The sequence below is a fragment of the Ovis aries genome, chromosome 1 (genome assembly GCF_016772045.2).
Source record: "Ovis aries strain OAR_USU_Benz2616 breed Rambouillet chromosome 1, ARS-UI_Ramb_v3.0, whole genome shotgun sequence".
NCBI classification, from domain to species: Eukaryota; Metazoa; Chordata; class Mammalia; order Artiodactyla; family Bovidae; genus Ovis; species Ovis aries.
The window spans coordinates 68,946,603-68,973,814 of NC_056054.1; the positions used below are offsets into that span (position 1 = coordinate 68,946,603).

The 27,212-nt window shown below is 39.7% G+C and overlaps 1 protein-coding gene across 4 annotated transcripts in view; it reads right to left on the minus strand.

The window, feature by feature from the left end:
• Positions 1-12,002: 12,002 nt before the first annotated feature.
• TGFBR3 (transforming growth factor beta receptor 3) overlaps positions 12,003-27,212 on the minus strand; it is a 200,048-nt gene continuing 184,838 nt past the window's right edge. For 2 of the 4 annotated variants that reach the window (XM_027972013.2, XM_060411602.1), the window contains 3 exons: positions 26,452-26,487; positions 24,035-24,142; positions 12,003-15,452 (listed from right to left, as the gene is read on the minus strand). In XM_027972013.2, the coding sequence (XP_027827814.1) occupies positions 15,334-15,452; positions 24,035-24,142; positions 26,452-26,487 (263 nt within the window). In that variant the 3' untranslated portion in view covers positions 12,003-15,333. Of the gene's footprint in view, positions 15,453-24,034; positions 24,143-26,451; positions 26,494-27,212 lie in introns of all 4 variants that reach the window. The other 2 variants (XM_027972009.2, XM_042250942.1) reach the window with 1 other exon arrangement.

Below are 27,212 nucleotides of genomic sequence, written 5' to 3' on the forward strand. Positions count from 1 at the left end.
TGGAGCAGAATTGGGTGTCTATCATAGACTATGGTCCAGGAAAGCCTTGCCCATCAATAATTCAGCAGAGCTCTGAGTAATAAGGAGGAGACAGCTGTCAGTGACCTGGAAAACAGCATGCCAGGCAGAGGGACAGCAAATTTAAAGGCCTTCAGGCAAGAAAGAGATCGCAGAATATTGAGGTTGGAGTGTAACAGGTGGGAAGGAGATTTACATTAGCTCAGGTCAGAGATGAGGTCAGATCCCTAGGGCTTTAAATGCCAAGATAATCACAGACAAAGGATTAATCTCCCTGATGTATAAAGAATTCTTCAAAGTTGAGAAAGTAAAGGAAAACAACTCAATAGAAAAACAAGCAAAAAACAGGACAGTTCACAGAAAGAAAACAATAAATAATCCATATATATATATATGTAGCACAATTTCACTCATCATAAGAAAAATGCAAATCAAAATAATATTGAGATACCATTTTTAATCCACCAGATTGGAAAAAATACCAGAAGGGTAAAATGATACAATATCAATAGAATACAACTTGGTAATATTTATTAGAAATATAAGTACATTTATTCTTTGGCCTGGTATTCCTACTTCTGGGACTTTATCCTTGAGATTTGCCTGTACACAAACTAAAAAACCTACATATGAGCCTACACAATGCAGTTTGCTTGAACAGTAAGAGAGAGAATCAAATCAATTGTGCACTGAAAGGGGCAGGTCAACTAGGTCATGGTATATTCCCTTAGTAGGACCCTATGGTTGTTTAATCACTAAGTTGTGTCCAGCTCTTTTGCAACCCTATGGACTGTAGCTTGCCAGGCTCCTTTGTCCATGGGATTCTCCAGGCAAGAATACTGGAGGGTTGCCCTTTCCTGTTCCAGGGGATCTTCCTGACCCAGGAAGTGAATCCTCATCTCTTGCACCTTCTGCATTGGCAGGCAGATTCTTTACTGCTGAGTCACCTCTGGGGAAGCCCTTCAGAAACTTACAGAGCCATTTTTTAAAAAAGGAATGAGAAACTGCCTTACGTTCTGATATGGAAACAAAATACATCAGGTGAGAAAAGCAAAATTCAGAGCACGTATAGTCTGCTACCACTGTATAATAAAGAAGAAAATAAGAAGCAATTCTTACTCATTAACATTTACTTTAAGAAACAAGACAAAGTTGTTAAAGACAAAGATGAATAAGTAATAAAACCTATTGATTGAGCTAAGAAAAAAATAAAGGAATTTGGAACTTTTTCTAAATGCAGTTGGAAAAATTTGGAATTTTTTCTAAGTGTGATGGGAAGTCGTAGAGTTTTAAACAGAATTGACAAGATCTAGCATATTTTGAAGAGAGTTGCTCCAGCAGCCAAGTAGGGAACAAATTTTTGTGTGTGAGACAAGAAGAATAGATGTGATAGTTTATGTCAGAGACCAGGATGACTTAGACTAGAATGAGGTGGTGCAGATGGGGAGAAGCAGAATGTGTTTTGGAAGTAAAGTCAACAGGACCTGCTGCTGATAGGGGTGGGAGAAAATAAGAGTTTTTTATCTTGACCAATAGATGACAAGATGGTGCTACTAGAGCTTCAAAAGTCACAGATGGGGGCAGCTCCTAATGCTCCAGAGAGAAGTAACAGCAGAACCGTGAAGGATGTTAGGATCAGAGGAGATGGTGAGAAGGCAATGCAGATAAATAGGAGGAAATTAAGCAGGCCAGGGCACAGGACAGGGGGTGGGATTGGGGGGCGGGGTTAGATCTCTCTCCTAATTGTTCCTCTGGTTTTCTCCATTGTGGCTCAGCTCAGACCTACAGGTGGGAAAGGACTTGAACCCAAATCCTCCATTTTCATTACATGCTTCTTTCAACTGCTTTCTGCACTTCCTGTGACTGTTTCCTTGCAGTAACTGAGGAGTTTCTATCACGCACATTGGCATTCTGAGAAATATACTAAAAAGGGAAAATCAGCCAGGCAAAATGGGGACTGTCTGCTTGGGTTAAAAATTTGTTGGTTTTCCCTTTGCTGGCTTAATAACTGAATTACCTTCTCTTGGAATGTAATTGTAAACTGTAGTGAAATGCTGAAGTATGGTGCATTTCTCTCGAGTTCCGTTTAGACACTCCAACAGATGATTCTACTTTTCAGGTTAATTGATAGGCTAAGAAACTTTTTGTTTTCACCTCTCCACTCCATTTAAGGAAAGGATTTGATCTAGACTCCTCAATGGAGAGATTCCTTTGCAGATTTTGTACTTATCTTGAAAGACTAGTGGCCTTAGAAGTTTGTGTTTCTAAAGGAGAAGATAGCTGAAGCTCTGGTTTCTAATTTTGGGGGCCGATCGTTAATATCTGGGTTGGGTTTTAACATCAACAATCCAGTTTTCTCTCTACTCTTCATCTCCACCAAACAGAATCCATGTGTTTTTCCCCTTTTAAAATTCAGTATTATTTCAACATCCTCATGAAGTGCACTGTGTTCTTTGCAGGAACTATGTCATACGCAGTTTATGAACTGGGACGAGTAACAGACCAGCAAAAACTGCTCCACCCAAGTTACTTATGAAGACTTTCAGCTCTGGATCTTGGGTTGGTCAAATGGAAGGAACCCAGTTGGTTTTTAAAACTGAGAAATTCTTGTTCTCCTTGCTCATCCTTCTTATACAGATGGTGTGCTGTGGTCTATAAAAGGATCATCAGTTCTGAGGTGTTTGAGCTGAAGAAAAGTATTGAGAACATGTTAACTGTTTTTTAAAAAATCAGAAAATGGTTGAGATGTAAGCCTGTGTGTGTGTGTCTGCATGTATGCGCATACTCACGACCCTCGTTTCTCTTTAAGTCAAGGTAGAGTTAACTTCAGTCATGTAGTTCTACTTTGAAAGTTTTTCTTTTCCTTTTTTAATGAAATCTTAGAGGCAATAAACGGAGAAGGTCATTAAAAATCAATTCAAGCTGTGACCTTCTGCAGAAGGAGAGATGATGTCATATGACCTTTATTTTAAGAGTAAAATAAAATCTACATAAAGTGCAGTACTCAGATCCTCTGAAAGAGCTGAGATTGAAATTTAGACATGAAGACATTTTGCATGAAAAAATATGCAAAAACTCAAACTGTAGATTATCAATGATAGCTGTAAATCTTAAAACAGCCACTCGCCCATTTTCAAACATACTGTGTTAGGGAAGAGCAATGCTATAGGTTTGGCTTGCTTTGAAATAAAAAAGTGTCTAGATTTTCCTTGAAATTGGCATCTGGTAATATTTCTTCACTTTACAAACCTATTGTAACATTCACAAATGGCTGGAAGAAACCATTTTATAAATATTTTGTAAATGATGTTTGATCAGCTAATATTAATTTTTCTCCAAACATTTATGTGTAAGGAGGAAGAGGAGGAGGAGCACCAAATCATCATGCAAGTCACTGATTTCTCTCTTAGCTTGGGCTGCTACAACTGCCAGAGAATGAATGGCTTAAACAGCACACGCTTATTTCTCACGGTTCTGGGAGGCTGGAAGTCCAAGAACAGGTGCTAGAAGATCTGGTGTTTGGTGAGAGCCTGCTTCCTGGTTGGAAGATGGCTGTCTTCACACGGCATCCTCGCAGGACTGAGGGAAAAGGCAAGTCCTCTCCTGTCTCTTCTTCTATGGGCACTAATTCCATCCTGAGGGTGCCACCCTCAGGACCTAATTATGTCCTAAAGGCCCCCTTTCCAAATAGTATCACCCTAGGAATTAGGGCTTCAGCATATGAATTGTGGGAGGACACCAACATTCAGGCCGTAGCATTTCACTCAGCCCCCAGCCACCCCAATCACGTCTTTCTCGCATGCCACATTCTACCATTCCAACAGTCCTCAAAGTCTCAACTCATTCCCACATCACCTTTAAAGTCCAAAGTCTTATCTAATTATTATCTGATCATCAGTGAGAACTGAGGTAGGTACACATCATCCTGAAGTAACTTCCTCTTCAACTGTGAACCTGTGAAGCCAAACAAGTTAAGTGCTTCCAAAATACAGCAGTGGGACAGGCATAGGAGAGACTTTCTGAAGGGGAGCAGAACATGCCACCCCGAGATATGACTGTTGATGTTCAGGATCATACTACTCCAAATTATGCAAATTTGGTATATTGACTATTTTGATCAATAAGCACTTGAAAAATAGCCAAAAATTTTAAAATAGAGAAAAAGTTTACTCTGTTCTCCCTCTTATCTGCCTGAAGACAGACTCTCCAAAAAGGAACTCAGTTGTTGTAAATCTTCTCCCTAGGAGCTTTATCAACCAGGGGAGATGACTCATCATAGGGAAGGAGAATAGAGGTCAACATCAAACTCAACCATTATCACAGACTCTCATATATTCTTCTAAGGGCCTGTTTATCTTTCTTAAAAATTATTTAATTATTTTGCTTCTCTGAAAGGCCTACATTTTCCCTCCTCTTTCCCTAAGATGGTATCTAATCCTGAATTCAGGCCGCCTCCTTACATTACTCATTTTTCCCTGGGAGTCTCCCATGTACGTATGAGGCATACATGTTAATAAACTTCTGTTTGTTTTTCTTCTGTTAATATGTCTTTTATTAGAGGTCTCAGCTAAGAACTTAGAAGGGTAGAGGGAAAATTTTTTCCCTCCCCCACAATTCTCATTCCAAAAAGGAAAAATAAGAAAACAGAAAGCATGACAGGACCCAAGCAAGTCAAAAGCCTTAAAAAAAAAATAAACCCAAACTCCATGCGATCTTAAGGATCCAAAACAATCCCTTTTGGCTTGATGTTCTGCCCTCCAGACCCAGCGAGGTGGCAACCTCACTCCCACAGAAAGCTTAGGGTAGACCTAATATTAACTACATTTTTCTTTTTCAGATAAAAATTTCTCTAGATTTTTTAAATAACAGGGGAATAAAATCAGATCTGGTTACATACAATGAAACTGGGAGAACCTATATCTCATACTTTGGGTCTTGAATTTGTAACCATTTTGGGGTCATGTAATCCTTTAAGAATCTAATGGGACTTCTCTAATGATCCAGTGGCTAAGACTCTACACTCTCAGTGGAGGGGGCCCGGGTTCAATCCCTGCTCAGGGAACTAGATCTCACATGCTGCAACTAAAGATCCCATGTGCCACAACCAAGACCCCATTCAGCCAAATAAATAAATATTTGAAAAATCCAAAGAATCAAATGAAAATTGGGACTAGTTGTCATATGTTAATGAATTAGATCTCTTTCTGAATGCTCTGCCTGTTTGAGAAATCTATTTAACTATTCCTATGCTAATGTCATACTATTTTTATTATAAAACTTTATGCTAAATTCTAATATCTGCTAAGGGCAAATCATAGCTATTATTCTTTTTCAAAAATCTTAATTTAGTGGGGAATGGATGAATTTTTAAATAAATGCTCTGGTAAAACTGAATAATCATCTGGAAGAGAACAAAATAGACTCCTACCCTCATACCATCAAAAAATAATAAAGATCTAAATTTGAAAAGCAAATTAATAAAAGTAATAGTATATGTCTAGAGTTAGAGAAACCCTAAGTAAGAAAGGAAGCCCAGAACCCAAGAGGAAAAGGTAGACATATTCAACTACACAAAAAACATTTTATCTTGGTGATATCCATTATAAACAGAATGAAAGAAAAGATCATCATGGATTTAAAAAAAATATTTGTCATACATAACATATGACATAAAATGTCCCTAATATGGAAATTATTAAGAAACATACAACTGAGTAGAAAAGCGGCAAAGGAAATGAAAATGTACAGAAGAATCTGGAAAAGGCCAATAATTTATAACAACTTAAAACTCACTGGTTACCATGATAATACAAATTCAAATAAGGAGATACAATTTATCAACCATCAGACTGGCAAAATTTAAAACATTGTAACCTAATGCTGGTAACAATTAATAGTAGATGATATTAAGTGATTAGTATATGCTAAACACTTTATGTGGATTATCTCATTTAATATTCATGAAAATGCTAAGAAATAGATTTATTTAAATTAAGGATATAGCTCAGCTAGCAAATGGCAGAGTCTAAATTCAAACCTGTGCAGTCTGGGAGGCCAAGCTCTGTTTCAGAATGCCCCATGCTGATGGGGAGATCTATAGCAATGATGATTTGTTACAACCTTTAGAAAAAGAAATGTGGTAATAGACACTAATAGTTAAAAACTCTTTCTCTTTGACATGCCATCCCCAAAATAACCATTATGATCCTGGCATTATCCACTATCAATTGACTAGTTCGTATAACCTACATAAAAACATCTGGGCTTAGCAGTATTTAAAAAACTTTTTTAAAAATTCTGTTTTGTTGTGAGTAGATTTTAATCCCCTGATTTTCTTAATGGTTGAAGATGGATTTTCAATTTTCTGTTGCTGCTTGAAGTAGTTTTAGAAAATTGTAATTTTCCAGGAAATCATCTGTGCCATTTACTAAGTTTTTGTTTCCCAGATTCCCATCTTCCCTCTCTACCTGCCTGGGTACTAGGACTCTGCAAATCACCCCTAATTTCACCTTCTGACAATCCCCAGTCCCAGGGATGCAACTATTTCTACATTTGCTAACTCTGTGTTACCTGAGTATCTTCTCTTCACCTTGCAGCCATCCAGCACCTGCTTAACCAATTCCTGTTATTGACATCTCTCTGTTGAAATACCCAGTGTGGTTTCTGCTCACCCACAGGACTCAACTGATATATTATCCAAGTTACCTAAGTTTTCAAATTTATTAGAAGAAACTTATGGTGAACCTTTATTTATTAAAAATCTCTGTAGTTTCTGCTGATTTGTCCTTTTCCACTCCTAATTCATGCTTTTATTTTTACTTAATTTTGTCTATTTCTGGTAGTCTTTTAAAATAATTCATTTTTTGGCATTTTTCCTTATTTGAATATTGAAAAATCTTTCACTTTCAACCTTTCATTACTTACCAATATAAACATTTTACAGTTATAAATTTCTCATAAAGTACTACTTTAACTGCATGTATGAATTTAGTAATTTAATTCTTCAAGTCTATATACTTTCTGATTTCTAGGTACTCCTTTGAAGCAGGAATACGTTTTTTTAAATTTCCAAATATATTTAACATTTAAAAATTACTCTTTGCTTATTGATTTCCAAATTGTTTGCTTTATGGAAAAAGAACTTGACCAGTATGACTAAGTACTATGATATTTGCTGAGAATTCCATTATGGTCTATTAGTGGCCAATTTTTATAAATATTTCATATGTACAAAGTTCTCAAATTTGGGGTCACATATTCTATGTATGCCCGGTAGATCAAGCTTAATTGCACTATCCAAATCTTCTATATCCAAATCTTTTTTACTTATCTGCTTCTGAGAATGATATGGGCTTCTCTGGTGGCTCAGCGGTAAAGAATCTGCCTGCAGTGCAGGAGATGCAGGAAAGACCCCCTGGAGAAGGGCATGACAACCCACTCCAGTATTCTTGCCTGGAGAATCCCATGCACAGAGGAGCCTGGCAGCTAAAGGACTGCCAAGAGTTAGACATGATTGAAGTGACTGAGCATGCACACGTGAGAATGATATGGTAAAGTCGTCTACTGTGATGATGAATTTGTCAGTTTCTCCTTGCAATTCTGTCACCTTTTTTTCCTTTAAAGTGCTAGAATGACACTTTAAAACTCTGAAAACAATACTTCTAAAATGTTGATCACACTGAATTGGCTGAATTCATTGTATGAAATATTCAGTAACCGTTAAAAAGAATGACCGTTAAAAGAATTTGTTCTATATCTACTAACTAGAAGGAGGTTCACATTAAATGAAAAAGGAAAGTTTCAGTGTATGTATATACACAGTGTAAACAAAAAAATGTCCTCTTTTTGTGAGCATGTATCAGTGTTTGAACTGGAATAAAGGCTGTCAACATCACTCTTTCAGGGAAGTGACTAGAGGGGGTGGGAAAAAGCATTAACAAATAACTTTGTTTTGTTTCACTTCCTCTAATGGCCACCTTTTACTTTGGCAATTTAGGGAAAGTTTAGTGCAAAAATGATAACCATCACTCATCTCATGAAGCCTGATGGGAAGATATGCCATGTGGAAAAAGCAAGTTACAAATGTTATAATGAGATCTTATTTATTGTAGTAACATTTACATGTTGATACAAATATAAGGAAATGTCTGGGAACACACTCACTAAATCAGTACTGTCTCTAAATGTGAGGATCATGATACTTTTTCTCTGTTACATATGTCTATTGTTTGTATTTATTTATACATACTAGATCTGATAGACGGGTGCCTGATGAACTATGGACAGAGGTTCGTGACACTGTACAGGAGACAGGGATCAAGACCATCCCCATGGAAAAGAAATGCAAAAAAGCAAAATGGCTGTCTGAGGAGGCCTTAAAAATAGCTGTGAAAAAAAGAGAAGTGAAAAGCAAAAGAGAAAAGGAAAGATAAGCATCTGAATGCAGTTCCAAAGAATAGCAAGAAGAGATAAGAAAGCCTTCTTCAGCAATCAGTGCAAAGAAATAGAGAAAAACAACAGAATGGGAAAGACTAGAGATCTCTTCAAGAAAATTAGAGATACCAAGGGAACATTTCATGCAAAGATGGGCTTGATAAAGGAAAGAAATGGTATGGACCTAACAGAAGCAGAAGATATTAAGAAGAGGTGGCAAGAATACACAGAAGAACCGTACAAAAAAGATCTTCACAACCCAGATAATCGTGATGGTGTGATCACTCACCTAGAGCCAGACATCCTGGAGTGTGAAGTCAAGTGGGCCTTAGGAAGCATCACTATGAACAAAGCTAGTGGAGGTGATGGAATTCCAGTTGAGCTATTTCAAATCCTGAAAGATGATGCTGTGAAAGTGCTGAACTCAATATGCCAGCAAATTTGGAAAACTCAGCAGTGGTCACAGGACTGGAAAAGGTCAGTTTTCATTCCAATTCCAAAGAAAGGCAATGCCAAAGAATGCTCAACCTAGTACACAACTGCACTCATCTCACATGCTAGTAAAGTAATGCTCAAAATTCTCCAAGCCAGTCTTCGGCAATACGTGAACCGTGAACTCCCAGATGTCCAAGCTGGTTTTAGAAAAGGCAGAGGAACTGGAGATCAAACTGCCAACATCCGCTGGATCATCGAAAAAGCAAGAGAGTTCCAGAAATATATCTATTTCTGCTTTATTGACTATGCCAAAGCCTTTGACTATGTGGATCACAATAAACTATGGGAAATTCTGAAAGAGATGAGAATACCAGACCACCTGACCTGCCTCTTGAGAAACCTGTATACAGGTCAGGAAGCAACAGGTAGAACTGGACATGGAACAAGAGACTGGTTCCAAATAGGAAAAGGAGTACATCAAGGCTGTATATTGTCACCCTGCTTATTTAACTTATATGCAGAGTACATCATGAGAAACACTGGGCTAGAAGAAGCACAAGCTAGAATCAAGATTTCTGGGAGAAATATCAATAACCTGAGATATGCAGAAAGTGAAGAGGAACTAAAAAACCTCTTGATGAAAGTAAAAGAAGTGAGTGAAAAATTTGGCTTAAAGCTCAACATTCAGAAAACTAAGATCATGGCATCTGGTCCCATCACTTCATGGGAAATAGATGGGGAAACAGTGGAAACAGTGTCAGACTTTATTTTGGGGGGCTCCAAAATCACTGCAGATGGTGATTGCAGCCATGAAATTAAAAGACACTTACTCCTTGGAAGGAAAGTTATCACCAACCTAGATAGCATATTAAGAAGCAGAGACATTACTTTGCCAACAAAGGTCCATTTAGTCAAGGCTATGGTTTTTCCAGCAGTCATGTATGGATGTGAGAGTTGGACTGTGAAGAAAGCTGAGCGCCGAAGAATTGATGCTTTTGAACTGTGGTGTTGGAGAAGACTCTTGAGAGTCCCTTGGACTGCAAGGAGATCCAACCAGTCCATCCTAAAGGAGATCAGTCCTGGGTGTTCATTGGAAGGACTGATGCTAAAGCTGAAACTCCAATACTTTGGTCACCTCATGCGAAGAGTTGACTCATTGGAAAAGACCCTGATGCTGGGAAGGATTGAGGGCTGAGGAGAAGGGGACGACCGAGGATGAGATGGCTGGATGGCATAACCAACTTGATGGACATGAGTTTGAGTGAACTCCGGGAGTTGGTGATGCACAGGGAGGCCTGGCGTGCTGCGATTCATGGGGTCTCAGTCGGACAGCACTGAGGGACTGAACTGCACTGAGTGCAAAAAAAAAAAAAAGAAAGTATTTCAGTGGGCTATGGGCTCTTTCAACAAAGAAACTCAAAACCAGAAATACAGTCCAGACATATCAATGCAAAACCTACATGCAATTTCAGGTAATTAATAGACACTCTGAAGCTCATTTATGGATCACCTAGGTTTTTGCTCTAGCAAAGACGGAGTTTAGTAGCAGAAAAATTGGTAAGCTATCAATTTCTCCCTTTATCCCCTGAGGGCTGGCTCCAGGGCACACTCTGGGTACTGGGCATTGGCTGGACTCTCTTCGATGGGGACTCCAACCTCACTGGAGTGAGATGTGGCTTAAGCCCCTCTCACGGCTCCTGCTGTGTGGACACCTACCTGCGGGAGATGCAAGGCCTGGCCCTCTGTCCTTGATACCCTTGCGGGTCTGTTTCTAACTATGCGTGCATGCTAAATCGCTTCAGCCATGTCCGATTCTTTGCGACTCCATGGACTGTAGCCTGCCAGTCTCCTCTGTCCGTGGAATTCTCCAGGCAAGAATACTTAGATGGGTTACCATTCCCTCTCAGTGGATTTTCCCTACCCAGGGACTGAACCCATGTCTCCTGTGGCTCCTGCATTGCTGGTGGATTCTTTACTGCTGAGTCAGCCAGGAAGCCTGTTTCTAACCATCCAGATCACTAATTCTTAAAAGGAGAGAAGGCAGGGATCTGGGAGTGCAGTTTGTAAACATATATTCAATGTTACCATTTCATCTCTGATAGCAAAAGAAAGCTATTCTTTTCATAATATAAACGTGTCTGGTTGGGGATATGCCACATTGGACTTGAGTTCTAGAGAGCTGAGAGAAGTAGGTGGGAAAGTAAGCAGATTATTCTCTTTCAACCATGCTGAGGAGGTTGAAATTTGTTCTGAAGGCAAATCAAGGAATTACTTAAAGGCTCCAGGCTGGAAAGTGACATGACTTGAGACAGCTCAAGACTCCTTCGGCTGCATGGTGGAGAGAGAGGGTTAAAGGGGAGCAGGCCAGGGAGTGGGAGTTTAAAAGATGATGGGTTTTGGATGCTGGGTAACAGCAGAAGGAGCAGAAATAAGTCAGTGGTTTGGAGAAAGAGACATTCCAAAGGTAGAATAAGCTTGGATTTATTAATTTGGGGGTGTGGTAGCCAAAAATAGTCTAGAGAGATTCCCAGGTTTCTGGCATGGGCAGCTGGTAGATGGTGATGGCATATTGATAGAGGATGCTGGAAGCAGCACTGGGAAATTTGGAGGGGATGGTAATAGTAGATTCGAAATACGTATTATTTCTCTTTCCATGCCTCCAGGAGATTGACAGAAAGCCCTTGGACGGAAGCCAGGGCTGACATCCACTTCCAGGTCTCCTGCCACGTTTTTCTGAAAAGAGTGGAAGCTCCACCATGCCCCACTCCAGTCTGTCACCCCTCCCCTCTGCTATGTGAGCCTTAGCCCTTCCCCTCCCTCCTCCTCAACGACTTGCAACCCCGTGGACTGTAGCCCTCCAGCCTCTTCTGTCCATGGGATTTCCCAGGCAAGAGTACTGGAGTGAGTAGACATTTCTCCCTTCCGGGGATCTTCCTGATCCAGGGATCAAACCTGCATCTCTTGCATCTCCTGCACTGGCAAGTGGGCTCTTTCCCACTGAGCCACCTGGGAAGCCCAACACAGTTGCAGCAGATGGTAAATTTAGCAGAAAGGCCATGAACAAGGGTTATGTCAGCCCGAGGGGAGGATTTAATGATAACCAAGCAAGACACGTATTAATAATTGATATATATCTTTTTATTATGCACAGATAAAGGATTTAAAACTGTGGTTATCAAAACTATACATCTAAGCATGTTCACAAATTTGTTGACACATTGAACAGAGAAAAAGAGTACAACAGGGGTGCTCAAACTGGCCACAGGGATTTTCAGGGTACTCTTTTTACCCTCATAGATGAAAAACAGCAACAAAATCAGGCTCATTCAGGAAAAACCAGAAGAGAGAAGTATTGTATTTGGAAACTGATAATAGTCCTTTTTAGAAAAACATCTGTTGGTTTCATGAACAACCCCCAGCTAAAACAAACAGGAAAAAAAAAATCACACGCACGAGTCACCCAACAAAATGTGCTCTGTTAACACAATCAGCAGTACAACCATCACTCAAACCATGAGGTAGTTACAGTACAAAAGACCGGCACGCAGGTGCGCACCCCCACACACACTCACAACCACGCCCACTACAGAACACACACAGGAAACGGGTTGACAATCTCATTACAGACAAGGAAAAGATCTTTTGTTTTGTTTAGAAAATGCTATAGAAACAGCTTTGACAGAAGGAATCGACTTTCCAAATACAGAGTAATGGCTGGTACACACCACATGGTGAAAAGCTGTAGGGCATTACACAGACAGTCTGCCTTGGAATTTAGAGCATTTCAACAATAGCCTTAGCATATAACAAACAGAACAAAGTGGCCTCTGCGGATGAAGGGTGTAACCTGCAGCAGTAACAAAAGAGTTTTCAGATAGAGAAATTTAACTGGAATATAAAAACTGTTTTAAAGAAACTTACAGGACGTGTTATAAAGTAGAGCTTATACTTTGTATTCATTAAAACTGTGAAGTATGAAGCAATTGGAAATGCTATAACAGGAAGCTAGGGAGAAAACACAGTATTTTTTAAATGTTCACTTTTTAGAAACATTTCAGAAATACTTAATGACATTCACTCTCCAATAACACAGGATCAGGTTTCATCAACATGAATTTCTTGATCTGAATAATACTTCTGGATAGTAAGACCCAAATACATAAAGGTTGACTTCTCTTTTAAAATCTCTTGGCTTACATCCATAAATTTGTAAATTAATTTTAAATTATTTATAAAATCATTGGCAATGCAGCATCTCTCTCAAAAATATACATTTGAATATATTACAAAAGGTTTTAAACCCTGTCCATCTAAGAATTGAATCTTTTAATACCTCTTAATAGTTAATTTTCTTTTTAACAGGATGGATACGGATTTTTAAAAAGCAAAGAACTGATCAAAAGAATTCACAGTAACTGAAATTGAACATTTCATATGGAGTAACTTAAATTTATCTAAAACACTTAAATATATCTTTATACACAGATTTTTGTAGTAAAATATAGCTATAAGTGACTTAAAGACTCTAGTCTTCTTTGAAGACATCTTTAAACTTTTTTATACATAGAATATGCTAAAACAATACATTCTGCTGAAGGTTAGGCAAAGCGCATTATTTTCAAACACAGGTAGCGTAATCTAAGTCCTCCATGCTGATACCTTTATGTTAAAAATATAGTTAACTGAAGGCAAAATTTTTTTTCTAATCTATCTTTATTTGTAGAGATCTGCAAAATTATCAGTGTAGATAGCCTGGAAATCTTAGCCCTCAATCTGTTTTGGTTAAAATCATCTTGATTGAATGTTTATAACTATGAAATCAATCGGAGCAGGACTCTATGGTGGGGTAACAATGACTGTCAATCTCCACCTATTTGCCTTGTAGACACTGCCTTCCAGTCTCAGGCAACACCAACATTTCCTACTTAAGGCTCTATTCACAGAGAACCAGGCACAGCTTCCTTATTTTAAGAGCATTTAGATTTGCTTGTGAGTATTTTAGATGTAGAATCTAGCCTGTTCTATTTGTAGAGTTCTGAGTTGTTTGGGAGAATTCTGGTAAAACAATAATATTTACTGGCAATCAAGTAATCTTCAGTAGTAAGTGATTTGGCATGGATGCTTTCCTCTGGCATTGTTTTTTCGTGTGTGTGTGTGTGTGTGTGTGTGTGTGTGTTTTAACATAGAGGTATCAGTTGAGCTTATTTTAGCTGCAAAGTGGCATATTATTGATACTCCATTTTAATAAAATTTACCTCAAATTCTTTTTGAGTTTGGTGATATATTTAAGGCAAGAAAACTAAAGCATCCAAATGAGTGCCTTTTTCCAAATCTCATCACTTTCTTGGCAGAATTGGTGACCCTGTTCAGATAACCAACAGAAAACCAAAAGAATCTGCCATACGTTTGCAACTTATAAGAGCTTGGTGCTTACGAAAGAATCTTTTTAAAAGGCTGACATGTTTTGCATGGAATCACTAATTCTCCCAAAAATATTTAAGAATAAACAACTCTGAAGGTGTAGGACATTTTCTAAATGGGAGTGAATTTTCTCTTCAACTGAAAAAACAAAAGTGCCAAATGACATATAATATACATGCGCTGGTATATATATCACTGTGCAAATTCCTCCTCAGCTTTTAGAAGAGAATTTTGCCCCTGTTTACACATTAATTTAGTAGAGCACAGTGTCATAAATGAGCAGGAATCTGCAGTCCCAGATTCTGGCCATTTTCAATTTCTATATGCTTATAAAGAAATACAAACTTTGCGTTAAGACATTTTTGCAGTTGGTGTGTGAGCGTGGGGAGGAGGAAGCTGATAAGGAATTCAGCACTGGTTTTGGCCCAGGGCACAAGAAGGAATGTTGCCTTGAGGTGTGTCAGGGTGCAGTCCACGAGGGCAGCACCCATCAAGCTGACACAGCGGTCCCACAAGTATGGCAGCAAGGTGAGAAGTGTGCATCCTGAAGGTGCAAATTAGACATGGAGGAACACACTTAGAAAGTCCTGAAGCATTTCTTTTGTTTTACATCTTGGTTCGGTTAGAAAATAATCTTTGGCCACATCTCTTCACTGGCTCTACTATCTGGTTATTCCTTTTACCAACTCCTTGTATCTGGGTAAAAGGCAGGGCTTCAACTTATGGATGTTCTTACCTGGACAAAGCAGCATTTAAAAAACTGGCATGTGTTTCACATTGAAAACCCCTAAGCCTGTGAGGGGCTGGTGGAGAAGGCCACCACCTTAGCTTTCTCACATGAATCTAGTGTGTTACAGAAGTCCAGGGGGCCCAATTATGTCAGCCCTGGGTGGGGGGTGAACACAACAGGTGACGGTTATACTGAAATTCACTCTTTACAAGGGAACCGCAGTTGAGCCTTCTGAGCCTGGAATCTGGACACAGGTGTGGGCCCCCAGGCCTGCCCTCGATGGCGGGCGGGGCAGGCTAGGCCGTGCTGCTGCTGGAGCAGGGTGTGCTCTGCGTGCTGCCAATGCTGTGGGCTGCGCTGCTGTTCTCTGAAGCTGGCGGGGATGTGGGCACTTGCTGCCTTCCTGCTGTCTCTCCTGCAGTCAGTACAGAAAAGGACAGACGCATGTTACATGTGTGCATTTCTGAAAAGACCATTTCATCTGGGGCTCTTCTCAACCATGGGCAGAAGCAGCTAGATCAGAAGGCCTCCCATCACAATGCTGTTTCTGCTTGTTGCCGTTTTGTTTTGTTTTTAAAGCCCCTTGCACAGGGAAAAATGAATGTTTTCAAGGTGATTGACAGACAGTTAATAGGGGCAAAGACCCCCTAATAGTTGAGGATGAATGCACAGGATTTCAGTGCCTACAACCTTTGAAGAAACCACCATCATCTGTGCTGTGTGGTCCAAATGACCAGCACCTGTATTCAGAGAACATCTCCTCTCATAAAGGTATCAGAGGGTTTGGAGAACCAGACCTTTAAACTGTAATGAGATCACCTTGGCAATATGGAGGCCTTTTTCTGAATACACCTGGTCAAAATAGGGGTGGTGATGCCAAGGTTTTGCCCTAGCTGTAGCAGAGAGTGCTTTGTGACGAGCACAGGACCCACACCTGAGAAATGGAGGTGGGAGGACCTGGTGCTCAGAAAAACCTTTTGAAGAAGGGGTTTAGCTGTTGCACAAGGGACTGCAGTTGCCAGGAACACCCCCTCCATCCTGAGGTTTGCAGCCTGAGTATCTCCTCACACATTAAGTACCCTACTTTTCATCACACACCCCACTGCATTTTAGCTAAGCCCATTCCTTGCGCCAAGTGTGCAGGACTGTGGGGAGGAAGGAGACCTTGGGTCACACACATGGTTTGCATTTAACACAGCAAAGAGCTCTAGAGCTATCTTTTCTTCAACAAAATTGGCCTGAGAGCAGCCCTCAAAAAAATGGCTCTAGGTAGGGAAAAGCAATCAAGACTCTCCGATGACAAACACAGCATTTTCTTTAAAAAATCAAAGCATAAACTTCATAAATTTCTGGTCAGTGGTCTCCCCGCTCCAATGTGGGAAACCCCAGAGGGCCAGGTCTGTTTATGAGTGAGCCTCCTCTTTCCTGTCGGCCTGAAATACACAGCTCTCTGCTGGAGATAAGCAACCCTCTGGCCTCTTCGTTAAAACAAAACACATCAGCAAAGGCTCTGCCCTCCAAGCACAGGAACTCAGCCCTTTACTCCTCAAAAACCTCTGCCAAAACAGCAGTTCCACAAAACAGAGAAGCAGCTTGTGTGGTACAGCTTTCCCTGTCACCCATTTAGGAACCACCCAGTGACACACATTTAGGCTTCAACCTCCGGGTCTTCACATGCTTGTTGCATATTTGGCCCATGCTGTATTTTCTCTGATTATCTATTCTTCTGGGATTGGAGGGATGGAGAGGGAATTCTGGGTCAATATTTCTCAGAGGCAGAGTAATGTGTATTTTCATTCTTCTTTTTGGGGGGCAATCTATATTTTGGACCCTTTCCAGGGCTGCCCTCTACCCTTCATGTGTGCATTTAATTAAAGGCATGGATGTTTGCCTCAATGACAGTGACTTTCTGCCAGAAATCCACTTTCCCCAGAGTGGGAACTTTCTTTCTAAAAGGAAATTAAATCTGTTAGCTATTCTGAATTCTTATGTCTATCAAAAAAAAAAAAAAAAAAAAGCCCCAAACCTCTAGAGACTGGAACAACTCGTGATTGACTTGAAAAATTCAGCCCCCTGCCAACCCACATGTGGATCCACACCCATTCTCATTGTTATCAATTAGCAGGACTAATGTGACTGTGGTGAAGGACAGTTTAAAAATACCTCTTCCCCATTTAAATAAAGGATATATCAGAAAAGCAGGAGGTAAGTCAACACACCACCCTCCCCACTTTGGCTCACCTGGGCTTCGTTTGTTTGGCCTGATAGTGGCTAAATCAGCAAGAAGGCCTTGGCTTGTCCTACTGACAGTGAACAAGTCTGTCTCATCCCAAATGCGACATGTGCACGATTAGTCACATTCAGGAAAAGTGCCAGTACTACGCCCTGCCCAGGAAGTCTGAATATTTGCTTTCCGAAGTCTATTTGCCAAATATAATTTGTTGCCATGTCAGTTTATTTTAATCATTACCCATTAAAAAGGTCTTTCAACTTCCAGAGTTTTGGAAACTCTTGTGCTGCTGATACAAAACACTGTCCAAAATGAAACCCCAAGCAAAACAAAACAAAGAAGTCCCCTATACTCAAGATTGCAGGATCCATTTCACCAGGGTGGACAAGTCAACTTAACCAAATAATCCCCTGGCTTTGAGCCAACAGTGTGCCAAGGAGAATCTTTGTCTGAGATCTGCTTGGAAATGTTGAAAACATCCTCTTTAGACTATCCCTTCTAGCCCTGGGTCTATTTTCACATGTAAGATGTGAGAGTTCTCATTATAACCAAGTTGTTAAAAAAAAAAAAAACTTTTACCTTTTCAGAAATCAAGAAAAGTTTTCTCACTGTCAGATGCAAGTGGCATTACAGAAAAATTCACTATGAGAAACAAAAGTTTAACATGCAGATGTTTCTGCTTAAAAAGCCAGCAGAGTCCCTTAGGTTTTCTGAGATGTGTCCTTTGGTTTTCTGCTCTCTAGCACAGTGACCTCTGATGTCTTGAAGCACTGACTTTCTTCAGAATATCCCTTGGGTGACAAATATAACCAGCCTCCTTCTGGAGAAGATGGGCAGTGAGGACTGCAGGGTTATGCAGAGCAGGCCCACTTAGCGAATGCAAGTTCAAGCAAGGCCCCTCGACCATGGATTTCAAACTTGGCCATCAAAAGAAATGTGCTTAGTCTTCATGCTTTGCTCCTAAAATCTCAAACCACGAAAGAAGAGACCCTTGGGAAGGAGAGTGAGTAGGGAAAAGACGCATCTGGCACATGTTGTCCTCAGGAAAAGGGTGTGTTACAAGGGTTCATCCCACTCAGCTCACATATTAGGCTGGGGCTAAGCCTCGATATTGCCAGAGATGCCCTTAGAAACAGAAAGAAACATATTTTAAGGGATAACTTGTTTCCTTTCTTCAGTTTAACATGGAGCTGTTCAGATCTGATTTCCGGCCACTTTTCGGCAGTTCACAACTGGATTCTTATCCCTGTTTTTTAGCATGGCAGGTCCTAGGGGAGAAACTTTAAGATGTGAATAACATGGAGAAGCTCTATGGGGAAACAAGAATAGAAGAATTTTAAAGAAAAGTGAGAGGAATCTCGATTATTTAGCCCAAAGCAGATAGTTTGCAAATACTGGCCATAGAGAATTATTACCGAGAGGAGCAGACAGGTGTTCTTTATCTCCCTGGAGGGCAGAACATGAGGAAATGAGTTTAAATGGCAGTGATAGAGATTTGGGTCACACAGAAGGGAACTTGCTCATTATGAGGATTGGCTAGTTACAGTGGGAATTTGTGGAATTTCTTTCTTGGGAGATATTTAAGCATTGGATTGAAGACCGTGTGCCTGGGGGTGACTCATACTCAACATTACTTGATGCTGCAGAGAAAACAAAGATATTTCCCTCTTAGGCCTATGTGTTGGTTGCAATTTTGTACCAGTTGTCTCAATCTCTTGATATCCTAATTGTAACTATTTCACAGACTCAAGTAAGGACAGTCTCTGATGCTGGGAGGGATTGGGGGCAGGAAGAGAAGGGGATGACAGAGGATGAGATGGCTGGATGGCATCACCGACTCGATAAACGTGAGTCTGAGTGAACTCTGGGAGTTGGTGATGGACAAGGAGGCCTGGCGTGCTGCAATTCATGGGGTCGCAAAGAGTCGGACACGACTGAGCGACTGAACTGAACTGAAGGACAGTGAATTAGATCAACCTTTAGAGAAGCTTTCCATCACTATTCACCATTTTCAAAAATTGCCCCTCCTCACTTTTCAAGCTAAAAGACTTTCCTTGTGCAAGCAAAACTTTACAGGAGGGGTGCATTAGATGTTGTTGTAAGTTATGGAGAAAGGGAGAAATGTTCCAAGGAAGGAAGCAAAATCTTTCAAAATATTCTGCTTCCCACTTTCTTTCAGTATTACTGCAATGTGACCAGCCTGTTCCACACTTGCACTTTGGTTTTCCATGGGCATCTTATTTGAACTCAACCTGAGCACTTGGGTGAAGAGAGTGGATCCTACCTTCTTTCCAGTCATACGAGGGTTTCCACCTATTCCACCTGCATCTTTCTGATCCCTGTAACTTAGCCTCTTGCCTCCAACTTGAGTCACACTTTTGCTCATCTTGCTGCTTCTGAATTACATTTGGAAGCATGGAGAAACTTCAGACTTCTAGAAATATCTGAAGCTTCCAGAGACACTCCTAATTAAAAGACATGATTCAGGCGGACCTGGGTATGTGCTTGACTTCTGCTTTAAGAATACACAGTGTATTCAACTAAGATTTATTGAACAGAAGCCTGTTAAACAGAAGTTTACTCTCTGAAGAGAATGAAACTAGGGTTCTGGGAATGACCAACACCAGCACAAGAGGGAAGAGAAACACAATGACAGAGGAGAACAAAATTAAGGCCTACATGTTGAATGTTGTGACCCCCAGAATGTTGACAGCCTGATCTATAACCTCCAAGAAGGAAATAGGAAAACCTGTTTCACAGAAAACATGATGAACTCAAGAGGAAAGATCCAAAGATGTGATATCAGGAGTTTCTCAGTAAAAGGCCCAGCTAGACCACCCTAAGTAAAGTTCAAAATCAATATGTTCCACCCACAAGCTCAGAACTTCCCTATTCTTAAATAATTCTATATTAATATTCTTAGAGAGATAAGATATTGTACCCATAAGACAAGAGTAGGACATGTTTCTTTAATTCATGGGAAAAACTTCTTGGAATTAACAAACTTGAAGGCAATATTAAAAATGCAATAAGAAACTGAAAGATAAAAATAAAGAAATCTCCTAGAAAAGAAAGGAAAAATATGGAAAACAGAAAAGGAGAATTACAGCACAATTCAAGAAGTTCAACTTTCAAATAAGATTTCTAGAAACAGAGAACAGAAAAAAACATGGGCAAGAAAAAATAAATCTAAAAAAATCTCAACAACAAAGGACATAGTTTCTAGACTGAAAGGCCTCAATTAATGCCCAGCATAATGAATGAAAATACACCTACATCAAGCACTATCATTGTAAAGTTTCTTCCAGAAAGGAAAAAAAACATATTAGAAATCTGAATGACTTTGAATTTCCCAAAAGCAATTTCAGAGCTAAAAGTCAGTGAGGTGTGCTTTCAAAATTCTGAAGAAAAAAACACTTGAAGTCTAAAATTCTATACCATGGCAAACTATCTGTTAGTGCTTATATAAAATGAGGATATTTTCAGACATGCAAATGATATTTTCACACATGTGAAAAACATTTCTCTCTTATGTTCCCTTTAAACGCAGGAGGAGGAAGACACAGGATCCATGACACAGGACATCTACAACTCAAAAGTATTGAGGAAAATGAGTCAGTCGAATACCTGATGTTTGAACGTGAATGTGTAAAAGGAGATTGAGACAACTGGAAGAGTCAACAGATGAATTCATGGTGATGGTTTAGTTGCTAAGTCGTATTACCAGTATAATTCTATTTGGAGGATGATTTCAGCCTTTAAACCATGTACATGTTGTGATAAAGCTAAAAAGTTTACTGAATAAATGCTTTTGCTCCTCTCCTCAAAAAACAAAACAAAACATAATATTGCACAGAACTTCTGGGACCTTCATGAGTCAGTTTAGGGACACTGACCTTGTTAGGTTCCCAGGAGCATGAAGATTCTGTGACTCCATTCCAGGACCATTTCTACCCTCACTGCCCCACCTCTCTGCACTATCTTAGTGGAGAATGTAAGTTTTAGGAATGGGGTTTTCCAAACAGTGAATATAGCTTTTGGAAGTATCCATTATCATACCGAAAGCTGTCATATGATAAAAGCAGGGAAGCAGATTTTTTTGACTAACATGCATTCCATGTATGTAAGTAGATCTCCACAGTTCAAACCTAAGGCTTGGTTCTGTGCTCTGTGCTGCAGACAGAGTGGAAAGCACAAAGGGAAATATCTAAACTGAGGACTATTTTAGCTACAGAGGCAGATGTTGCCTGAACCCCCAAATATACCATATAAGGTCTGAGTTCCACAGCTTAGGTTATTGCGGAAATTGAATGGACTGAGTCAGTGTTCGTATAGACACCTCTTTCCACTGGCCACCGCATTATGATCTTTTCATCTCAATTTGCTGCTGGCTGATCCAGGTAATAAACGGAGAGGGTTCTCAATAGGAAACTACCACTTGGTCCTGCAGTAAGTCTTTCTTTCTTGCATCTTGCTGGTATTCCTTAGGAGTGGTCTTTAAAGTGAACCAGAGGCTACAGCTTTTAATAAAAAGTCATTTCAAGCTGTGATGCTAACAGGTTTAGAATCCAAATGACTAGAGTTTAAAGTCCAAGTGTCTATAAAGCCTTTCAGCTTCCAAATGAGCCTAATTTATTTTGCTGGAAACCATCACAGGAAGGGCTTTGGGTTTTTGTTTTTAAATCTACTTATAACAACACATCTCAGAATTTAATGAGCAGCAATGCATGTCATAAAGCCAGGTTTTGCTCTCTCCCAGGTTTGTCAGTGTATCTGTGGACAAGAGTTCGGGGTTATCAGAGGGAATTCAGTGGGGTTTGTTCCCACAGTGACACCATTTGGTTGCCCTTTTTTGCTTTGAGCTGGCTTCCTGGCCCTCCTGGCCTGAGATCAGATTTCAGAGTTTGGGAGTGTAGCTCTATTACCAAGGCCAGTCATGATCAGCAGGTATGTGGTAAGCATCTGTGGGTGACTACCTTGTAGAAATCTTCAGGGCTACAGAGTCTTCTTGGAGTACTTTCAAGTTCATTCCTAATATATACAGCATAAGCTGCCAAGAACTCTAGAACTTTACAGCCATGCAGGAGAATGGGGAAAGCTGCAAAGAACTGTGAGTCTGAGATTTGGATGTGGTAGTACTCCTGTAACAGAATTATTCACTCAAAGAGGCTCCTCTGCTAAACACTGTCCCTTCCCGTGCTTGTGTAAGCTGTTCATGAAGAACAACATTCCTAAATGGATTCACAGATGTCCATATATCCTCAGTCTAATACTTAACAGACTTATTTCCTTTCGCTCACATGAAACAGACAGTCGACCCTTGGACAATGTGGGGCTTAATCTGCATATAACTGATAGTCTGCCTTCTGCATCCCAAATTCTTCTGCATCTGCAGATTCTACCAACCATGGACCATGACAGCAGTATTCACTCTTTAAAAATAATCGCATTTAACCCACACTGTTTAAGAGTAACTGGCTTCACTCAAAAGGTTGGTGATTAGAAACAAAATCTAAGGACTTAGAGCCTTATTGTTAAACTCCTAAAATTTGCTTTGGACTGTGTGACTTTCCTATGCTTGGCACCTTAGGGTTCATTCTGCTCCTTCTGCCATAATTTAAAATAACTCAGAGAATGCAGTATTTGAAGGGAAGATTTTGATGAGGATTAAGATATGACTTCTCAAAACACCCTTCCATACTTCTCTTTCCTTGAAAGCAGTCATTGCTTCAGCTTGGCCAGTTAGACAGCCCAAGGGTAAGGCCAAAGATCATGGCCTGCACTGGTTCAATGGAAAATAAATGAAACTCACAGAAAGTCTGTGCCTGCCACTATCTGACTGATCAATTCAGCACCTTATCCAGGTTCACAGTGTAAATAAGCATATGAAAACAGACAATACCAACTAGCTTGCTAGACATGTCTCAAATGCATCTTTCCTTCCCATATTTACAAGGAACCTAAGAAAGAAGTTATGAAACAGCAATCCATTTGTTCCTTCCTCTTGCACTACAGACACCCCAAGCCTGGCTTGCATTGTGTCTTGGGGTCAGAACAAGTTTTCTTTCTGTTCAGACCAGAATGTTTCTACCTTGGGACTGGAGGGTAAAGGGCAGGAAGGAAGGCACATGATAATTTTTAGGGGTGGAAGAACGTAACTCGAAAACAAACTGCTTTTTTTGACTATTTCTATTTACAATTCATGAAAAAAACTTTAAAATTTTAAATAACTTTCAAGAAAAGAAAAGAGAATTCAGTGTTTATCCAAGAAGAGATAGTATGGGTTTAAAAAAGGTTGAGAAATTCTGGTTTAAGCCATTGATTAGGGCCTCTGGTGGACAGTGCTCAGCATCTTAGCAGATGTGGTAATAAAATCTTGGCTTCCTCGCTTACTTCCTGTCCATTTATATGTCTATTCTGAAGTTCTCAACTTTGGGTGAATGGTTTATATTTCCAGTTTGTCTACATTAACTTTCTTTAACTAAGTCCTAACCACAAAATAGTTTTATTAGAAGCTAAATTTCAGCAACATCTCAAATACAATTAACGTAGTTTAAACACTCCTTTTCTACAACTGCTTAAAACAAATTATAGTTTTGCAAAACCCAGTTCATGCCAAATACGTAAATGTGAAAATGGTGGGAATGAACTTTCTCTCTCTTACATTCATTATTTCATCCATTCATCCGTGCAGAGAAACACCAAATGCCTTTAGTGTGCGAGGCACACAGGATGTGCACCAACTGCCAGGCAACAGTCACACTCACCTGTGTGAGAATAGATGTACCACAAGGCCCCCGTCAGCAGTGCTCCAATCACAAATGCTGCGAACGCAATGCCCATCACGGTTAGGGTGTCCAGACCATGGAAAATCTCTATAATGATAAGAAACCAATGCATACTTTGAGTGAATCAGCATCACATGCTACAATTTTATATTTGTTTCACAAGTATCATCAGAAAGGCTGAGAACCAACTAACAAACTCTGAGGATAAAAAGTGGATTCTAACAAAATACACTATATTTGTAACTTGCAAATATTTTCTCAAAAGAAAAATGAAATTCTCAGATTTCCAAGATACTTTCAGTTTGCAATTTACTTTGAGCATCAAACTTACTAAAAAGTCAGATTTGTCAACTCTGTAAAACTTTAGGCCTGTTGGTCATTGCCTCAGTCTGAGGATATACTATTTGAACAGTAAAGGGGCTTGAAAGTCAAAGCTCAAGACACTTGGGAAAATAAGGTAAACTTCCATGATCAAAATCTGGCTTCTTATTCATTAAACATTGAGACCCTTCACAAAATACAATGAGACACTACACAGAAACCACAAGCCAAACACTTTACAAACATACTTCCACGAACATTTAAAACATGAAAGATAACAGGAAGGAAAATGGTGAGAAGGAGAAAACGTAGAACATAACTTTCACTGATCTCACATTTCAACCCTCCATCTCAATAATTACCTATTGTGTCATTTAACACAACCTACTTTTTAACACTTTTCCAACCTGACCTTTCTGAGGGGACTAGAAATACTCCTCAGCGGGGAGTGATGTCAATTTTATGGTCAGCAAAACATATAAATAGAATCAATTTGGCAAAGATTTTTACATTTGAAATTAATTCCAGGCCATAGATACAGAACATTTCCTTTCGTTTAAGAGAATTACCTTCTTTGAGTCATTTATAAAAAGTAAAGATCAGTTTCTAAGAGAGAGAGGTTTTCAGCGGAATAAAATTTCTAAAGTTTCTCTTAAAAAAAAAATAAAAATAAAGTACAGGATCTCTCCGTTACTTCAGTACTGTTTCTATGCTCCTCTCCAGTCAGAAGTGACTCCAGCTGATCTCTATGTAAATTTAATCACTTTGCCTTTCAACTCACTTCAGTGTAAGGTACCTGTGTAGATAAATATGACCTGGAGCAGCCCCAGCACTCAAAAGGGCTCAGGAAAAGTATGACATTGTGGAGAAGATTCAAAAGATCCAAATTCCCAAGTTCTGGTTCCTACTCCTCTAGCCATGTGCCCCTTAGTGTTCATTCAACTTCTAAAAACGGGACAGCACTATCTTATCTTCTGAAGGCAGGAGGTAAACAAAAGGAGTTTGCAAAGGGGCTGGGGATCCCCTAGGAGGAATAAGAACTGGGAAGGACATTATGAAGGTTAGGACAAACCAAGCCATCAACCTAACCTAATTTAATTTAGTCTGTAGGACAGATATTAAAAGATGTCTTTTCATGCCTACAGATGAAAAGTAGGGCATGATAAAAAGTTTTGAGTGAAAATACACCAAAGTTCTAAAGACAGAGGTGTCATTTACAAGAATCAGACTAGGGGAGTATAGGAGAATGTGTCCATCTGCGTCTCTTTCTGGATTCATAATACTGTTCCATGATATTGTTAAAATAAATATTCTTAATGGAACGGTTTATAAAGTATTTAGCATAAAGAAACTCTCCAGGCTAATTCCTATGTATACGTGATGGAATTAGCCATGGAGACTAAATCTGGAATGTCTTAAGGAGGAAAAAAAAGTAAAGCTTCTCCCCACAGGCAACATTATCTAGATGAGTTCTGGGTGCACAGCCAGAAAGCCCAGGCTCTAGTCCTGCCTCAGTGCCAATTATAACTGTGGGGAAGTCACTGAAACGCTTCTGGGTCAGAGTTTTCTTCTGTATAAGCAGATAATTTTCAACGTATCATTTTGTAGCAGTTGGTCTCTCTCTGTCTTCCAAGTGTTCTCAACACCCCTTGGACTAGTGACTGCCTTAATGGTATAGCAACTAGTTCCTTCAGCACTGCCTCTCTGAGCAGGAAGATACAGTTGATGATACAAAAAGCAAACCACTCCCATAGCTATATGTTAAGTCTTTCAGATCACAGCCACTAAAGGTAAATGATGAATTTCTCCAAAATTAAGAAGCTACTACATTCCATTAAGGTGATGCATACCAATGGGTCAACATTGGTTGCATATTTAAAAATGGCAACAGTAGAGAGGAAAAAAGAAAGGAGAATACAGGAAGGGGAAGAGAAAGTACGAGAAAAAAGGGGTAAGGGAGAATGAGAGCAGAAGTCTCCTTATCAAAACTCAGGGTCTGGCAAATGCTCCATAACCAACTCATTCTTATAAAAGCCCAGGAGGCTTTATTTCAAAACAGTTGCATAAAGACTTACGTGGAGTAATTGGAATCGGTTCCTTAATACTTGGACCTGTTTCTGAAACAAAAACATAAATCACGATGCATTCTACAGAGAAACCAAGTTCTAAGCAAGAGGTTATCAAAATCTCAGTAGAGGCTGACATTCTTCTATTTGTGAATACTTATTTTGTGAAAAGTCTGTCAATTATTCTATTTAGATATCAAGACTGTAACATGGATTACTCAGAAATTTTAAGCCCTGTACTTCGTTAATGATCAATTGTATACTTTCTCTAACCTGAAAAAAACCTGAAAGCAAACACCTAAACTTAAGAAATTTGAGTCTGATAATTCATGCATGTGTGTGTGTGTGTGTGTGTGTGTGTGCGTGCGCACGCACACGTGTATATACCTTTCTCTTTACGGTAAAACATCTGTCTACAATGCGGGAGACCTGGGTTCCATCCCTGGGTTGGGAAGATCCTCTGGAGAAGGAAATGGCAATCCACTCCAGTACTATTGCCTGGAAAATCCCATGGACAGAGGAGCTTGGTAAGCTACAGTCCATGGGGTCACAAAGAGTCAGACACGACTGAGCGACTTCACTTTCACTTTCTTTATTTACAAAAGGATGCAGTATCTCTAAGTATCATGTTTCTCCAGTGTATTTAATATTATTCCACTTTCAAAAAGTCTTCTAACACATACACAGACTGTAAAAGCATCTTTATTCCTCCTCCTGACAGTGTCGTCCTATAGTCCAGCTCCTCTTCATGCATGTGCATTATTACAAAG